The sequence below is a fragment of the Siniperca chuatsi genome, linkage group LG2 (assembly GCF_020085105.1).
Source record: "Siniperca chuatsi isolate FFG_IHB_CAS linkage group LG2, ASM2008510v1, whole genome shotgun sequence".
NCBI classification, from domain to species: Eukaryota; Metazoa; Chordata; class Actinopteri; order Centrarchiformes; family Sinipercidae; genus Siniperca; species Siniperca chuatsi.
Genome location: NC_058043.1, coordinates 12,717,761 through 12,732,904, shown reverse-complemented (window position 1 = coordinate 12,732,904; position 15,144 = coordinate 12,717,761). Strand labels below are relative to the sequence as shown.

The following is a 15,144-nucleotide window of genomic DNA, read 5'->3' as shown; positions in this document are numbered from 1 at the left end:
TTCTGCATCCATCCCACTGAACATGTTTATTCATAAACTGGTAAAATATAGCACATTTGTATAAAAATGTAGAAAATTGTACACAAAATATAACACTTGGCTTTTGTCTATTATAGTTAATGCTACTATTATAGCTTTCTGTTGCTAATGGTGATATTCTTTTGCCAGCAAAAAAGTCAGAATGAAGGATGACAGTTATAAAAAAAACACACACATAGAAGGCAACGTCCATAAAGTTCATTAATATAAAAAGATAATTTTATACAAAACATCTCATACATTCTAAAGAACAGCACTATCAGTCAATGTTCATGCCCTTATTGCTAGTGTTAGTGTTGTGTTAAAATAGACTATTTGTGCATCTTTTTCTCAGTCATTTTAAGATGTCTTTGGTAGGTTGTACACTTTTTCCAAAATTAAGAAATGTTCATTCCCGCTAATGCTTAGTAAACACTGAAGTGACGTTACTATTTTATTCTGAAAAGTCACATAAAATGCTTTACCAGTACTTTAATGTGGCCTTATTGAGTCTAGCTGTGCTCAGATATGTTCTTGAATGACTATAAAATACTGTGATGATTCTTTATCGCTATCAAAATTAGGTTTTCATGTGAATAGTCAAAAGAGACAGAGACCTTTCCACACAGTGCTGTAGTCAGTGCAAAGCAGTGTAAAATGAGTTCTCCTACCAAGAGCTGCAGCCTTCTTCAGTATGATGCAACTCAATAGTCGCACAAAAGTACCTCAGTGTACACATAACAATATGTATTTTACTACAGTGGTAGCGAATGATAAAATTCCTGCTTCTTGATCCCCTATCCTAAATTAGTAATGCAGAATTTCCAAATAACTCCTCTTTGGGATTAGAGCCAAAGTGCAGTAGCACTGTACTATTAATGTACCTCAGTTTCTTAAATATAGGCAACTATTACTGATCTGTTAGCAGATACAAACCAGCTGTCTCGGGCGTCATTCAAAATAGCCGTCATCCTCAGCTGAGTCATGTAGGAGTCGTAGGCTGGGTTAATGTTCAGCGAAGGCATTATGTTTGAATATATCAGACGCACTGTAATGTGGAGGGGATTGTTACACACATATTATATTTGAGCTTTACTCATTATCCCCCATGTATGTACCATAGAAAGGGCAAGGTCCTTTCTGTTTTGCAGTTATAAACACCATTGAAAAAAGTACACAGCTACTTTAGGAACACTTACAGTAAACATGTGGAGTGCAAACTCTCTGTCTGGAAAGGCAATTACAACATACATGTAATTCGAACACCAACAGCTCCTGAGTGTAGGCTATGTGTGTGTCTGTGACTGCATTTGTGCATGTGTGGGAATACTGATATGCCATTATAAAGAGTGTGTTGTTCATGACAAGGAAGAAATGCGTATCAACACAGATTAATATTTAGTAGCACCGAGAAATTATTTCTCAATCACTACAAGCACATCTTTAGTCTTCACTCAGCTCTACAAGCAACCAACTTACAAACTCCCGTCTGAACATTGACCTTCAGAATCCAAGCAGTCTATCACAAGACAGGGGATGATTCATCTTCTGTCTCATTGTCATGTACACAACATATATAAATGTATATAAAACTTATTTACATGCATCCTTCTCTGCTCTACTGTTGCCACAGCACTATGTGACTGGAATGCCTGTTTGGAAAAAGTTCAGTATCAGTTTCATATCAGGCATGTAGCTCTGTGTCTTAAAGTAAGGCAAAGAAAAATACCAAGTACCAAGGCAGTGAAGGAACAATACAGCGAGGGAGGTTGATCAGGCACCTTTGGTTTTAAGGTTTTAGGTGGGGATTCTTACAATTTTGACCTGTGATGGGCTTAGTCTCATTACAACATATCATTATTCCTGTTACATGGGTATCCAGTAGCAACAGACCCCTAGCCAGGATCCTGGCTCAAACAAGGGTTAATGGGTTGTATTAACATATAAAGGCTTATGGGGATGTATAAAAAAGTCCAGACTAATGATCCATTACATGAAATGATCCATTCAAAAGTTTGTCTACCTTACCCTAACTAGGCTCTCTGTCAATGTACTAGGGGAAATCACTACAAGCGTCAGAACGTTTTAAACCTTAGGCTGGTCACCTCTGGATACTGGGATCTCAATTAAAACATTAAGAACTGGCCAAGGCCTCTACTTGATTGTTAGTCTGGAAAAAGATGTCCCAAAGTCTTCTTCTAAGACAGTGTGTTCAGGTATTTATTCTCCCCAGCCAGAGAGGTAAGCATAGATGTCATGTCGCCCACAGCCATGTTGGACAGGCCGGGGCCTGCAGCTAGGCTGACAGAAGTCTGGGGGGTGGTGAGGCGGGATGAGGCCTGGGAGGAAGACCCTGGCTGACCCTGAAGGGGATTGTTGACTGGGCTGAACGAGGAAGACTCAGCATCATCAATGATAGAGGTGAAGTCTATGCGAGCATTGTCCAGGTCCAGGTTTTCTAAGGCATTGGAGATGGGGCCAGATTCAGGATAGGGAGCCATGGGGGCAGACTTTGTGCCACCCGTTGGGTCCAGGTTGGACCCCATACTGTGCTGCTGGTTGAGACAAGGTCCAGTCTGGGGGTCCATGTGTTTTTCCATATCCATGTTTATCTGACCCGAGTAGTACATGTTGTTATTGGAAGGAGAGAACATTTCACTTTGTGGGTGCTGTGGATGCTGAACTGGAGGAAGTCGGACCGCTCGCCTAGGGCTGGAAGTGGAGTGGACAGGGCTTAGGTGGGGTGGGCTGCCCAGGTAGCCTCCTCCTACCTGTGACAGGCTGTTCTGGCGGCTGAGAGGTTTCCGTCCCTGAGGAGGCCTAGGGACCACAATCTCCTGGCCATAACATGAGCCTTGGAGACCAGTCAGCTGCTGGTCTTTAGGTGTCACAGCGCTGGGCCCTTGGCTGTGGGCCGGAGGGCTCATGACCAGGTTCTGGTTGGGGTAGGACGGATAGGGCTGGCTGGAGTAAAGATTCTGGTTTTGGTGCTGTGGACTATGCTGCATCATTGCTGTCTGGGCACTCATATCCATATTATCCGATAGAGGAGGAGGTTTTATTCCACTCTGCTGCTGCTGTTGTTGCTGTTCTTGTTGCTGCTCCCACATGAGTGCTTGCTGGGACTGTACATAGTTCCTCACCATCATCTCCTTCACCTGCATCATGGGGGTTTCTGACCTCTGCCCATCTGAAAGCACAGTGCCAGCACAGCCCAAGCTCAAGCCCCCGCCACTGGGGAAGGAGTTCTGGTTCGGCCCTTGAAAGTCACAGCTGGGATTGTTAGAGTTCCTCATCATGACCTGGCCTGTCTGTTGTGGGTAACCCTGAGTCTGCTGGAGGAGCATCCGCTGCTGTTGGAGCTTAGCACTTTGACAGGCATCTCCACTTCCCATCCCAGGGTGGAACTGCTGCTCAGGCTTGATGATGAGTTTTTGGGTTCCATCAGGATTGTTGTAGAGGCCTGTTTGATTGCTGAAATGGGCCTGTGTCTGTTGAGGCTGCAGGCTAGGATCTGAATACTGCATTCCTCGCTGGTTCTGAAGAGCATGGCTGTGGGTATCACTCCAAGGGCCTCCAGCATCACCGCCCTGGCCTATGCTAGGGTAATGGGGGCCTGAGGGACTGAGCTGGCAGGTGCTCATACTATACTCGGCCTGTTGGAGAAGTGTATTAGACATGCCCTCTGAGTGACTAGGCCTTGCTTGGCCTATTGGATTTCCACCAGCCCTGGAAGTGACCTCCCTTCCCTGGTTCTGGTAGTGTGCCTGCATGTAAGCCTGGTCTGGGCAGCTCAGAGAGTCATGGCTTGGGGACAGTTGGTTTGAAAGAGGAACTCCACCTCTGACTCCTCCAAGAGTTTGATGGTGTTGCTGGTATCCCATGAAGCTTCTCTCTCCAGGAGGCAACATCATGGAACGATCCCTGGCATCAACAGGGGCAAGGTGGGGCTCCATACCCATAGCCTCCATCATTACATTCTCTGTAATGCTAGGTGGCCGAGGGGAGTACATGTGGCGGGCAAGACTGGTGTCAGAGCCACGGTGTTGCAGCGCATTCCTTCGGCCCATCATGGCTACATTATTAAGGCTATTGAAGCGCTTGGGATGAGCTTGTGGATCTGCTACTGATCGAACCGGGTCACTTGCTCGCCTGCTGTTGTTACCTGGAGCCTGGTGAGGGTAGATAACACCAGTGCCATACTCTGTGTTGGCACTGTGCCTACGTGGACCACCTTGTTGAAGGAAAGGAGGCAGAGGCTGCCCCTGGTACTCACTCAAAACACCTCCTCTTCTGCCTGGCGGACCTGTCTGCTCCATATTGGGTAAAGGGGTAGGTGGCGGTCCACCAGTTGCTGCAGCATATTTGGCCTTTAGGCTGTATTGCTGGGCGGGTGTTAAATTAGGAAGACCTGGCAATCCTCCTCCTCCAGGACACGGAGCTCCTCTGCGATTGGTCTCAGGAGAGAGGGGGTCTCCCCCGCTCTGCTCTGGGCCAAGGAGGTGACACCCTCCCCCTCCTGTTCCTCCCATTTGTGAGACCTCACTGGAGCGCCGGCTAGACAGGTAAGGAGACACCATGGAGGACCGACGGCTGACAGTATAAGCGGAGCTTAGACTGCTGGTGCCGCTTCCTCTCCTGTCATTAGAAGAGCAGCCAATCGATGTGCCACCTCCTAACTCGTGATTGGACAGCTCCATAACGCGTCGATTTGAGAGCAGTGGAGAAGGTCCACACATTCCCATATTCTCCCCTGGACCTGAAAATGAACATCCAGAAGAAGGAAACAGTTTAAACACAGCTCATCAATACAAACCAAGAATGTTAATATAGATTTTTGTCCCATTGAAACAAACAACAATGCAATTCATTGCTGAAAAAAAGCTGAAAAATTATATTTTGTGCAACAATTCAGACTTCATCAATATAAACTAAGAACATGCCCACAACAGAGTTCTGAATATTAATTTGTTATTTCATCACAGAACATACCAGGAAGAGCAGGTAGCTTGTTATTAGCACAGCGGGCAGGAGGGGTTGGCCTGCGGATTTGCTTCAGCTTGTCAATCTTTAGGTTCTCCAGCCTCTTCAAAGCCTGTGCTGACATTCCCATTGTTCCTCCTACACTTCCTGGCTCCCCTCCTCCTCCTCCACCTGCAACTCCATCCTCCAGTGCCGTGAGATCCTCCAGACTGCCTGCTGCATTCAGGTTCATCTCCACCCCACTGTCATTGTTGTTGGCGCTCCCCAGTGGAGAGCGTTCACTACTGCAGGATGATTGACCCCCAGGGCTTGGCTGGGATTTCTGAAAGAAGTAATGTAATGTATTGTCATGCATACTTTGAAGTGCTGGCAGTTTTTTTCAAGAAAGGCAGAAATGTTAAGTATATGTGATTTGTACCCAACAGCCTAAAAAAAATCTATGGATCTGGTGCTTTTATCATTGGAGCTTTGCTTATTTTCTTATATTTAAAAGGACCTTGCAGGCCATAAATAAAATGTATCACTCACCAGAGCAGTCTCAGGAGCCAAAAGTTTGCAGTCCTCCCTGCGTGTCTCCTCTTTCTCTAGCAGCAGTTCAGAACTCTGACCTCCAGGGGTCATAGCTGAACCAGGGGGTCGAGGTCCTGTGTCTCCACGATGCTTCTTGGTGATGTGGGCTTCAGGGCCGTGCACCGTCTTCACATGTTTACGCAAAGAGCTTGGATCTGTGTATCGCTTAGTGCAGCCGGGGATCTTACATACATAAGGTTTCTGTAAAAGAGCAAAGCATCTGTCAATACACAAAATCTATTTTGTTTGTATGTATTTTTCCTGATGTGCTATACCTGACATGGACATCCAAAATATTTACAGAAGTGTGAGTCTCCTAGATTAACTTACTGAATTATTTTCATATGAACTAATTTAATAAAAAACATAACTCACTTATCTGTTAGCTTTGGAAAGATAAAGTATGGTTTACTACATTATCACTGTTAATAAGACAGCTAATTAATTTAGCTGTCAAGATATTCAAGATACTTTATTACTTTTCAGTGGTGTACACTACAGTACCTCATTGGAGTGAGTTCGGTTCTGGTGCTTGGCCCGGTCTGAAGCATTGGAGAAGGCCTTGTTGCAGCCTTCATGTTCACACACATATGGTTTCTCTCCAGTGTGAGAGCGCAGGTGGGTCTTCAAATTCTCCAGGCGAGAGTAGGCCTTATTACAGCCTTCGAACTAAAACATAAACATAAATACACATAACATCTTTCTAACAATAGCCAAGTTGCAATGAGAAGAACAACTTCCAATAGCCTTAACAAATAAACTACAAACTAACAGAAAGACCCAGTCCACGAAAGTTTCGCCTACAGACTTACAGTGTTACAGCCATACTGTATTTGAGCTACAGTGCATTAAGTGGTCACAAGAATTTTCTAAAGAATTATTATCTTTTTCCCCCCTTGCATTAATTATTTGAGGAAGCCTTGTGACCCCTGAAAACATTTTCTTAATGAGTTTCATATTGAAACAAAAATACAGGCATAATCATGCTCTTCAAGGGGGAAAAAGAAGTTCTACAGCATTGCTTGGTGAAATAAATTACCAAGGTATAATAGTACTGAGGATAGACCCCTCATTGAGCACCCAGACCTGCCACCTAGTAGTGAAGCTACATTGGCACTATTTTTTAAGATCAACATCATATACACAATGAAAATTTCAGCAAACACAATGTCAAACCTGGATGTGAATAAAAGAAATTGACCCTTCTTTTTTGAATGTCTCACTAAACACACAGACTTCATAGTAGAAGCAGAAGAAAATTTAACAGTTGACTTAAGTAATTTTCTGTTGTTGCAAGTTATGATGACATAGAATGATAAATGTAAAATGTGACAATGTAAATGGTATCTTTCATGCTTTTGGCAATTTAGTGCTTACAGGTATAAAAATCTAGATTACTGAGACACAAACAAAAACAGAGATAGAAACAGCGTAAAGATACACTCACAGTGCATTTGTGTGGCTTCTCTCCTGTGTGCCTGCGCATATGAACCACCAGCATGTATTGGGCTTTGAAAGGCCTCTGTTCCCGAGAGCACTCCTGCCAGTGACACACAAACTCTTTCTTTTCGCCATGGATGTGCTCATTGTTGATGTGCTGTTGAGTAAACAGATAAATAGAGAGAAACATTAATAATGGTGGTATACTGTATATACCTTTAGCTAAACTGCTGTATTTTTCCTGCTTTTTTGTCCCTCCATTCTACAATATCTTTCAGTTGATCTATCTCTTACATGAACCAGCTGGTCTTGTGTGTCAAATTCCTTGTTGCAGCTCTCCCAGTGGCAGTTGGTTTCATAGATGGCCTCTTGTTCAGGCTTCCCGTCCTCCTTGTCCAAGTCATCTCTGCCATCCAGGAGACCCAGGAGAGGGTCCTGATGAAACATATGGGTACAAACCAGAAGTTCATGGCTCAAGTTAAAAAAAATATTGTACAAAACATATGAAATTTTATTTGAATATTTATCTTAAAGCCACTTACACATAGAAGGCCACATTTGCCTTATATTACATATCAGATATCAGCCAGTCATGTTCTGCTGATATGATGGAGATTCTTTGCCAACTACCGCTACATAAAAACAGACCATGAAAGCTGCAAAAAATGTACTTTCTTTGCATGCTGTGACTGTAATATTTTTGGCAAGAAAATGGTCAACAAGACAACACCTGCAGCATGAGCCCATATCAGTCAAACATGTTTACCAAGAGCAATTTGTTTGTCTTCCACTCATTGTTCTTGTCTCCATTTCACTCTGACATATCACACAGACAAATCCTTTTATATTCCTACATGTGTTTGACAAATCTAATGCCAAAACTAAAATGTACATGTGTGAAGGTGAAAACTACTTGTGAGAACAAGTACCTGAGTACCAGTGGAAGAAGGACTGGCCACATCTCCCTCTGACCTCTCCTCCAGGCTCTTCACATTCATGCCATCCATCACACCTCCCAGCCCTGGCTCTGTCTTCAGCTACAAAACAAAACACACATCATATTACCTCTGTTTTTTATTTTCAATCTGTTTCTGTCTCTCAAAGTCATTCACATTCATACAATTAGCACAGATTTTAATTCTCCCCATCATAGGCCTGCCTTCCTACTGTGACTATTCCCACCTCCCATCCATCTTCTCCAAGCTGTCAGAAGGTGTTGAGGGTGCACTGATACTGAATTTCTCTGACTGCTTTGTAAAGTGAGTGAGAGAGCTGTCTTACATGACCATGCTTGGGCGGAGCGTGGAGCCGAGGATTGTGGGGAGGTAAGCGGGAAGCTTGGCAGGGACCTGGTGCGTGTCCACCAAGAGGTGTCCCCCCGCCTCCTCCATACATGGAACCTTGTTGCCTGGATTGGCAGTTTATATTGCTGGAATAGCCGAGGGATGGGCTGTGGAGTAAAAGAAAAAACAATATGACAACTCTAGGAGAATAAAAGCTGATGGAACTGGTGAGGTATTCAAATAGATAAAAATGAATACAACCACTGGCCAATTTGCTGAAATATCAAAATATGTAGGTAGACGTGGACATTTATTATGGGCAGATAAATGTTTGTTAATCTTGTTTTCTTTTAATACTTTAATATTTAACTTTTTGCCAACTTTTTCCTCATTATTTGCCTTTATTATTTTCCTCATTTGTCTTGCTGTATGTGTCTACCTGTGTGTAAATACCTAAATCACCATATTTGCTGAGCAATTGGCCAGCTAGCTTGCAGCTATCAAGTTGGGACAACAAGCACTGTTAAACAGGTAAACTTCACCAATGTTTTGATTTATTCTTTAATTTATTTTATCGCAGTTCTCCTGCATTTGCTGTCTGTGGTGGCTTTAGGAATGTAATTATCTCATGCTCAGCCTAGACAGTATTTGGGTGATAAATATTGGTGTGGCAATGTGGCCAAATGAGAGGACAGGAATTAACACCAAACTTCATGCCTCAAAGTAAAGCATTGCATATTGTAAGGCTATATTAAAATCAGGGAATGTGCAATAGATATTCTGAATCCAATACCTTGAATATTAGACTTTACAAGTCTGAAGTAATAGATTTGGATATTGCTGTCTTTTAAATGCATTTTTGTGCTTAACATAGAAAAAATATCTGACCTCATGGCGCTCACAGAGAGATGGCCATAAGAACTGGCCCCGTTGGGGTTGCAGCGAGAGTTAACAAAGGCCACCAGGGAGTTGGGTGATGTCCGGATCACAGTCTGCAGGTCTACACTGGCATCAGACAAAGGAGAGATGGACAAAGCTCTTTTTTTACTCAGCTTCAGCATGGAACGAGGTGTGGAGAACCTCGAGCCTAAAGGGGAAGAGAGGAGAGCAAATGCAGGAGGGTTAACTTTGATGATACAAAATCTTTGGAGACAAGATTTATATTTAAAGGAAACAATGGGGAGTTTTAAATTACCATCGCCTGAGCAAATCTGATCAGAGCCAGGCTGAATCTGGCAGAAGTTGTGATGAGAGGACATCATGTTGTTCTGGTTACAGTAGGGGGTGCTATTACCACCTGTTAGACATTAAGGGCAAACAGAAACAGTGAAACATAACACTGCAAAGATCCACATTAACATTGTTTACGTTAGGGAGGCAGACAACTAAACATCATGTTGATCTGCAGTCTGGTGCATCTAACAAATGCTGATTGGTTGAGCAAGAAAGGATAGCTACTAGCATTGGGGTTGGCCACACAACAATCATGTAATTTTAAGTTTTAGGTACAGCTGCAAGAAGCTCTTAAAAATCTAAAATCTAGTTTTTATGAAATGACAAGTGAGGAAGAAAGGCAATTGTCCTGGCAAGTAAGTCAAGTAGAATTGACACAAAGGGATTGTAACACCATGATTCAGCATCCACACTAGTAGCTTATTTGAAAAAGATGAACTCACTCCAGACCTGATCCTGTGTGTGTCAAAGACACCTGGCATTACTAGATATATACAGTACATTATTATGTAAAAGCCACACTGTAACAGTGATCAGCCAGCATCTGTTCAGTATTCATATGTTTACAGGGTCTATTTTTTATCTCTAGTTCACCTTAAGTTAACAGAGTAATATAGATTACCAGACACATTTATATCTTACCTAACTGGCTTTCTGTTGACTGCAGGTCTTTCCTATTGTAGAAATCTGGGTAGTCTCTGTTTCTTACTCAGTCTCTCAGGTATCTTTAAGTCTAAATCAGTAGCAGCTGTGAGATTAAAGAGATGTAAAAGATACTGTGACTCACCCTCTGTGGGCGGCATGCCCCTGTGGCCCATCATACTGTGTGGCGGTGGGGCCTGAGGGGGCCTCATATATTGATCCATGCAGTGGGCAATCCCCTGTCCTGGTCCTGATCCATGAGTCATACTGGGAGTCATGGGATTATACATAGCGCGGCAGTCCTGGGGAGGGCCGTTGAGGAGCGGGCCACGCAGCGAGGACACATCACTGTATGGAGACTGGTCTGATGGGACTAGGCTGCAAATATAAAAGAAAAACAGTTATAAATTATGAAAAATAATCTTAAATTAATGTGAAAAATGGCCACTGCAAAAAGTCATGATGGGAGCTGTAAAAATAGTAGAATATAGTGTATTCGCACAAATTTGCACATCTGTCTTGTCCTGTAATTGTGATTTCTGCCTCTCAATGAGGCAACACTGTTCTCTCTTTTTAAAATTCCCATCGCTCTATACCTGATTTTTCTAATATAACAAAAAACATTTTTCTTAGTGCTGCAAGTCATTGAGAGCCAGAAAACATCACAGAAGAATATATTCAGTAGTGGTAGGTGATTAAGTGACGCAGGAAATAAAAAATAAATGAGTGTGATAGACTAGAAATAAATAAATCAATCAAAAAATTTTGGTAACACTTTCTATGAAGACCACATTTATAGTTCATTATGGGGGCATTCATAGTGAATTATAATGCATTCATATGTCTGAGCAGCTGAACTCCGAGAGAAAAAAATACAGAATCTCATCTCTGCTCTAAGCTCTTGTGATGTCTCGTTCTCGCCACTAGATGGGGTATAGCCCTTATCTTGGTCTACAAGGTGGAAACTTTCTCATCTGGGTTTTCCCCTACCAAACTAGAGAAGGGAAGCTTGATTGGAACTTTCCAGCCTTCTCATGAATTTCAATCTTGTCTGACCTTTCTTCAGTCTCACTGGCTAGTTCAAAATCTGTCTCTCCTCTTCTTTTTCTCTTTCTCTCTGTCCCTCTCGCTCCTCTCCTAAAAAGGGGCAGACTTCATCTATCCACCTTCTCCTAAGTCGTCCTTTCAGTTCTTTAATTCTTTCACCACAACGTGTATTTCACACAGGAGCTTAATCTGTCCTCTCTAATCCACTGTGCTGGTTCCCCCCAAATCTACCTCCCTCCCATTCTCACTCCTTTCTCTTCTCCCATTCATCCCTTCTGTTCTACTTCTCTCTCTCTCTCTCTCTCTCTCTCTCTCTCCTTTCTGTCACTTTCTATCTCCTCTTCCTTTCTCCCTCCTCATCCTCCTGCTCCTCTGTCTTTCTCTGTCCTGTCCAGCCACCTTTCTCTCCATCTTTCTCTGTCTCTCCCTCACTCTGGGTAACCTGAGCGGGGCGCGAGGCAGTCATGCAGAGCGCAGCGGGGCCTGGTCAGCCTGTAATTAGCAGCTGTCAGAGAGAGACTGAGTCCACCCGCAACCTGGGTGGCATGAAGAAGGGAGGGAGGGAGGAGGGGGAGAGGCAGTAGCGGGGGGAGGAGTGAGGGGCTGAGCTAGCACTGTGTCCATAACAATTGCAGCGAGATATGGGCTTCTGCACCCTCAGAATATCTGTGTGGTTAAAACAGGAACAGTTTCTGAGCCTGTGCTTTCTAGAGAGGGACTGCTATGGGGTACTAATAGTTTACCCTATTTCTTGGCAAACAACAGCCGGGCGCAGTGACTGTGCACAGCTTCTTGAAGTCTTGTCTTGGTTGCCAGGTTTTATACCTTTGTGCCTGTACAGACCCCAAAACCAACCATATCTGTCAACCCGCACAATAGAGGCGCTGGGCAATTGGATGAACTGTTGTTTGTCAAGAAATAGCTCCAACATGTAAGCTTGCTGGGCTGACATATTGACCAATATTACCTATCACAGATATATGGTTATTGTTGAATATGTTGGCTGAATATGTATATTGTGGTACAGAAATACCAGTCATTCTTTAAGTAACTCAGAAACAGCCACCATTAATTTGTCCACTATATGGCATTTTACAACTGTAAAATGTTACACTTAGTACATTTGTATCTTGATCATAATTCTTGGTCACAAATTTAAGGGATCCTTTTCAAAAATGTTTGTGTTATGTGTTTATATAAAAAAAAGAAAGGAAGAGACTATATTACACTTCATTGGTATTAGATTCTTTCGACTCTCAAATACCCATATCGGTATCGGCCTCAAAAATGCAGCACTGGTTGGGCTCAACACATAACTCCCCCTGAAATCGCAAAATTTCTTTTTCCATTTTAGTTCTTGTACAGGTTAAACAAACACGATGAAGCATGTCAGCTTAGAGTTGTTGGTAGGAGTATTTCTGAAGTTTGGACAGAGCAAAGCTTGCTTTTTTCCCCTGCTTCCCTTCTTTGTGTGAAGCTACGCTAACCATGTCCTCGCTCTGTACTTAACCTTCAGACATGAGAGTGGTATCGATCTTCTCATCTTACTCTTGGAAAGAAAGCAAATAAGCGTCTTTCCCAAAATGTTGAATTATTCCTTATATTTCCCTTATGTAAAACAGTTGTGGAATTTTAGAGATTAAAATGCAGCCATAGAGTTGAGTGAGGACGTAGCACATGCTAGCTGCTGTCTTACCCTCTGGAGGGCTGGCTGGGTGAGGTCTCATAGTGATACAGCCCCTGGTGTGGCTGCATGTCCACTGGCATTGGAGCTCCGAGACCTACTGCTCCCCTTACACCCTGGACCTGACACACAAAGACAAAGGCACGGTTAGGATGAAGAGAGGAAAACCAAACAAACCCAACCAACCTAAACTAAACCAGAAAGAAAAGGCAAATAGACAAAAACAATTGTGGTTGGGAAAAAAGAGAATATGTAGGATGTTAATAACAGACCAAACCAAACCAAGCAAAACAGTTCAAGAGTAAAATAAGCTCTCTCTGAAAAGCTTGAGTCATACTTAGTTTAAACAGAGCTGGTACAAAGTACTAAATCTATTACTTAAGTAAAAGTAGAAATGTACGAAACGAAATAAAATCAAACACACTGTAAAAATACATTAAAAGGCCTACATTTAAAATTTTACTTACAGTAAGTAAAATACAGAAGGTTAGAAGTCAAATTTTGTTAAGCATCAAAAGTAAAAGCACTCATAGTGAACATTGTTAATGGTGTTAAAGCATTAGTAGATTTACATTTTGTAGATGGTCCTGCTTCAATCCATCAAATCTTTTTTTGGAGTAGTTGTATGTTTGGAATATAAAATCTCCTTTGCAAAATGTTTCTTAACTACATTCAGTCATATATGAATAAAAACTACAACACCTCCCAAAAATCTCATACAATGAAAATAATATTAAAAAGGGATTTAAAAAACAACAACCCAAGGACAATTTAACAACACATTGAACAGTCTATGCATAATTATTAAGAGGTACTGTTTGCAGGTGAACTGGAAGCTACCTCCATTACAGGTATGTTGACAGTTAATGTGATTTAAAGCGCAGTTGTGGTTTAAGTGTTCATTTCAGTCTGAAAATTGGGGAGTTGTTTAACACTTTTTAACTGTGTACTCTGAGAGCCCTTAAACGTCACACACAGATATAGAGCTAAACAACTGTTGTGAATTCAGAGTCTGGAAAATCGGGATCAAAGAAACCACAATACACAATGAGTTGCTTTTCTACAGTCACACATTTAAGGAAATATAAGCATCTAAAGCTCTATTTGGATAAATGAAACATGACATCCATAAGTACCCATAATTACATAAAATTAACATTAATGTCCTCTAAATGGCAACTTGAATTGGTGTAAGGAATAGAGGAGTATCTGCACAAAACTCTCAGCTCTGGAATCTGGACTTGTATTCGTTACGGAGACTCTAAAAGCAGGTCATGTGATGGTACTGATGGGCCCTGACACACTCCTACAGATTAGACAAAATCCTGGGACACAAACAGTGGGTTTGGCTGTAATCTCTTTTCTCTAAACAGAGTCGTGCACCTCAAATACTGCTGACAGACACCGGTAACCTGCCACACCTTCCCATCCTGGAAAGTAGTGATCAACATGGAAAAGAAGAAAATCTAGGTTTTGCCTTAAAGCTTAAAAGACAAAAAGTTAAGAGATGCTAGCAACACAAACAGAGAAAAATTAAAGTAGGACAAAGCAGCCTTTTGTATGAAACTCATAGTGAGATGGTATCTTTCAGCAAGAGCGCATGTATAAGGTAATTCTAGCTGAGAGATCTTGGGAACAAGCACCTGCTCATTACATCCAACCACATCAGTGCAGGTACTAATAGTCAGGACTGTGGGCTCTTACATGGTTACAGAGGTAATTAGGACCAAAACATTACTGTACATGCTGATGTCATAGCTACCACAAATGGATTAATGCCAAAAAATGTGTTCATATAAGGTTTGATCATTTATCAACTAAATTAAATATATATTGTATATTCATTTTTAATGTTAACCCATAAGCATACATCAAAACCTGACAATCATTTGTGTCAATAGATTTTTGTAACCCTTTAATCCTCACCTGCTTGTGTTAATGTGTGTTTATTCCTGTATTTTCTTTCTTCTGAATGTGCTCTGTAGCAATATTTTAAAAATGCAACAATAAATGTATAAATTGATTTTAAAAAATAGTTTCAAATCTGACTGTCTTACACCATATTATTTAACCCTGCACTTAAATCCTTGCCATGTATTTGGAATCAAAATATCACATTGACGCTGTTCATGTGAAAAGCTCCTGTCCACTCACAATACAGATGAAAGCTCTGTAGTGTGAGTGTAACAGGTTGCCAGGCCTGTTATGTAGTAGCCCAAGTATTAAAAGGGCAGTAGGGACCTA

The 15,144-nt window shown here is 42.1% G+C and overlaps 1 protein-coding gene across 2 annotated transcripts in view; it reads right to left on the bottom strand.

Moving 5' to 3' along the window:
• Window positions 1-15,144, bottom strand: part of gli1 (GLI family zinc finger 1) — a 54,901-nt gene continuing 39,757 nt past the window's right edge. For both annotated transcript variants that reach the window (XM_044169893.1, XM_044169903.1), the window contains exons 2-13: window positions 12,913-13,022; window positions 10,315-10,547; window positions 9,490-9,591; window positions 9,183-9,381; window positions 8,293-8,461; window positions 7,941-8,048; window positions 7,306-7,446; window positions 7,019-7,168; window positions 6,076-6,240; window positions 5,530-5,772; window positions 5,011-5,323; window positions 1-4,777 (exon numbers count right to left, since the gene is read on the bottom strand). In XM_044169893.1, the coding sequence (XP_044025828.1) occupies window positions 2,217-4,777; window positions 5,011-5,323; window positions 5,530-5,772; window positions 6,076-6,240; window positions 7,019-7,168; window positions 7,306-7,446; window positions 7,941-8,048; window positions 8,293-8,461; window positions 9,183-9,381; window positions 9,490-9,591; window positions 10,315-10,547; window positions 12,913-12,983 (4,455 nt within the window). In that variant the 5' untranslated portion in view covers window positions 12,984-13,022 and the 3' untranslated portion in view covers window positions 1-2,216. The remainder of the gene's footprint in view (window positions 4,778-5,010; window positions 5,324-5,529; window positions 5,773-6,075; window positions 6,241-7,018; window positions 7,169-7,305; window positions 7,447-7,940; window positions 8,049-8,292; window positions 8,462-9,182; window positions 9,382-9,489; window positions 9,592-10,314; window positions 10,548-12,912; window positions 13,023-15,144) is intronic.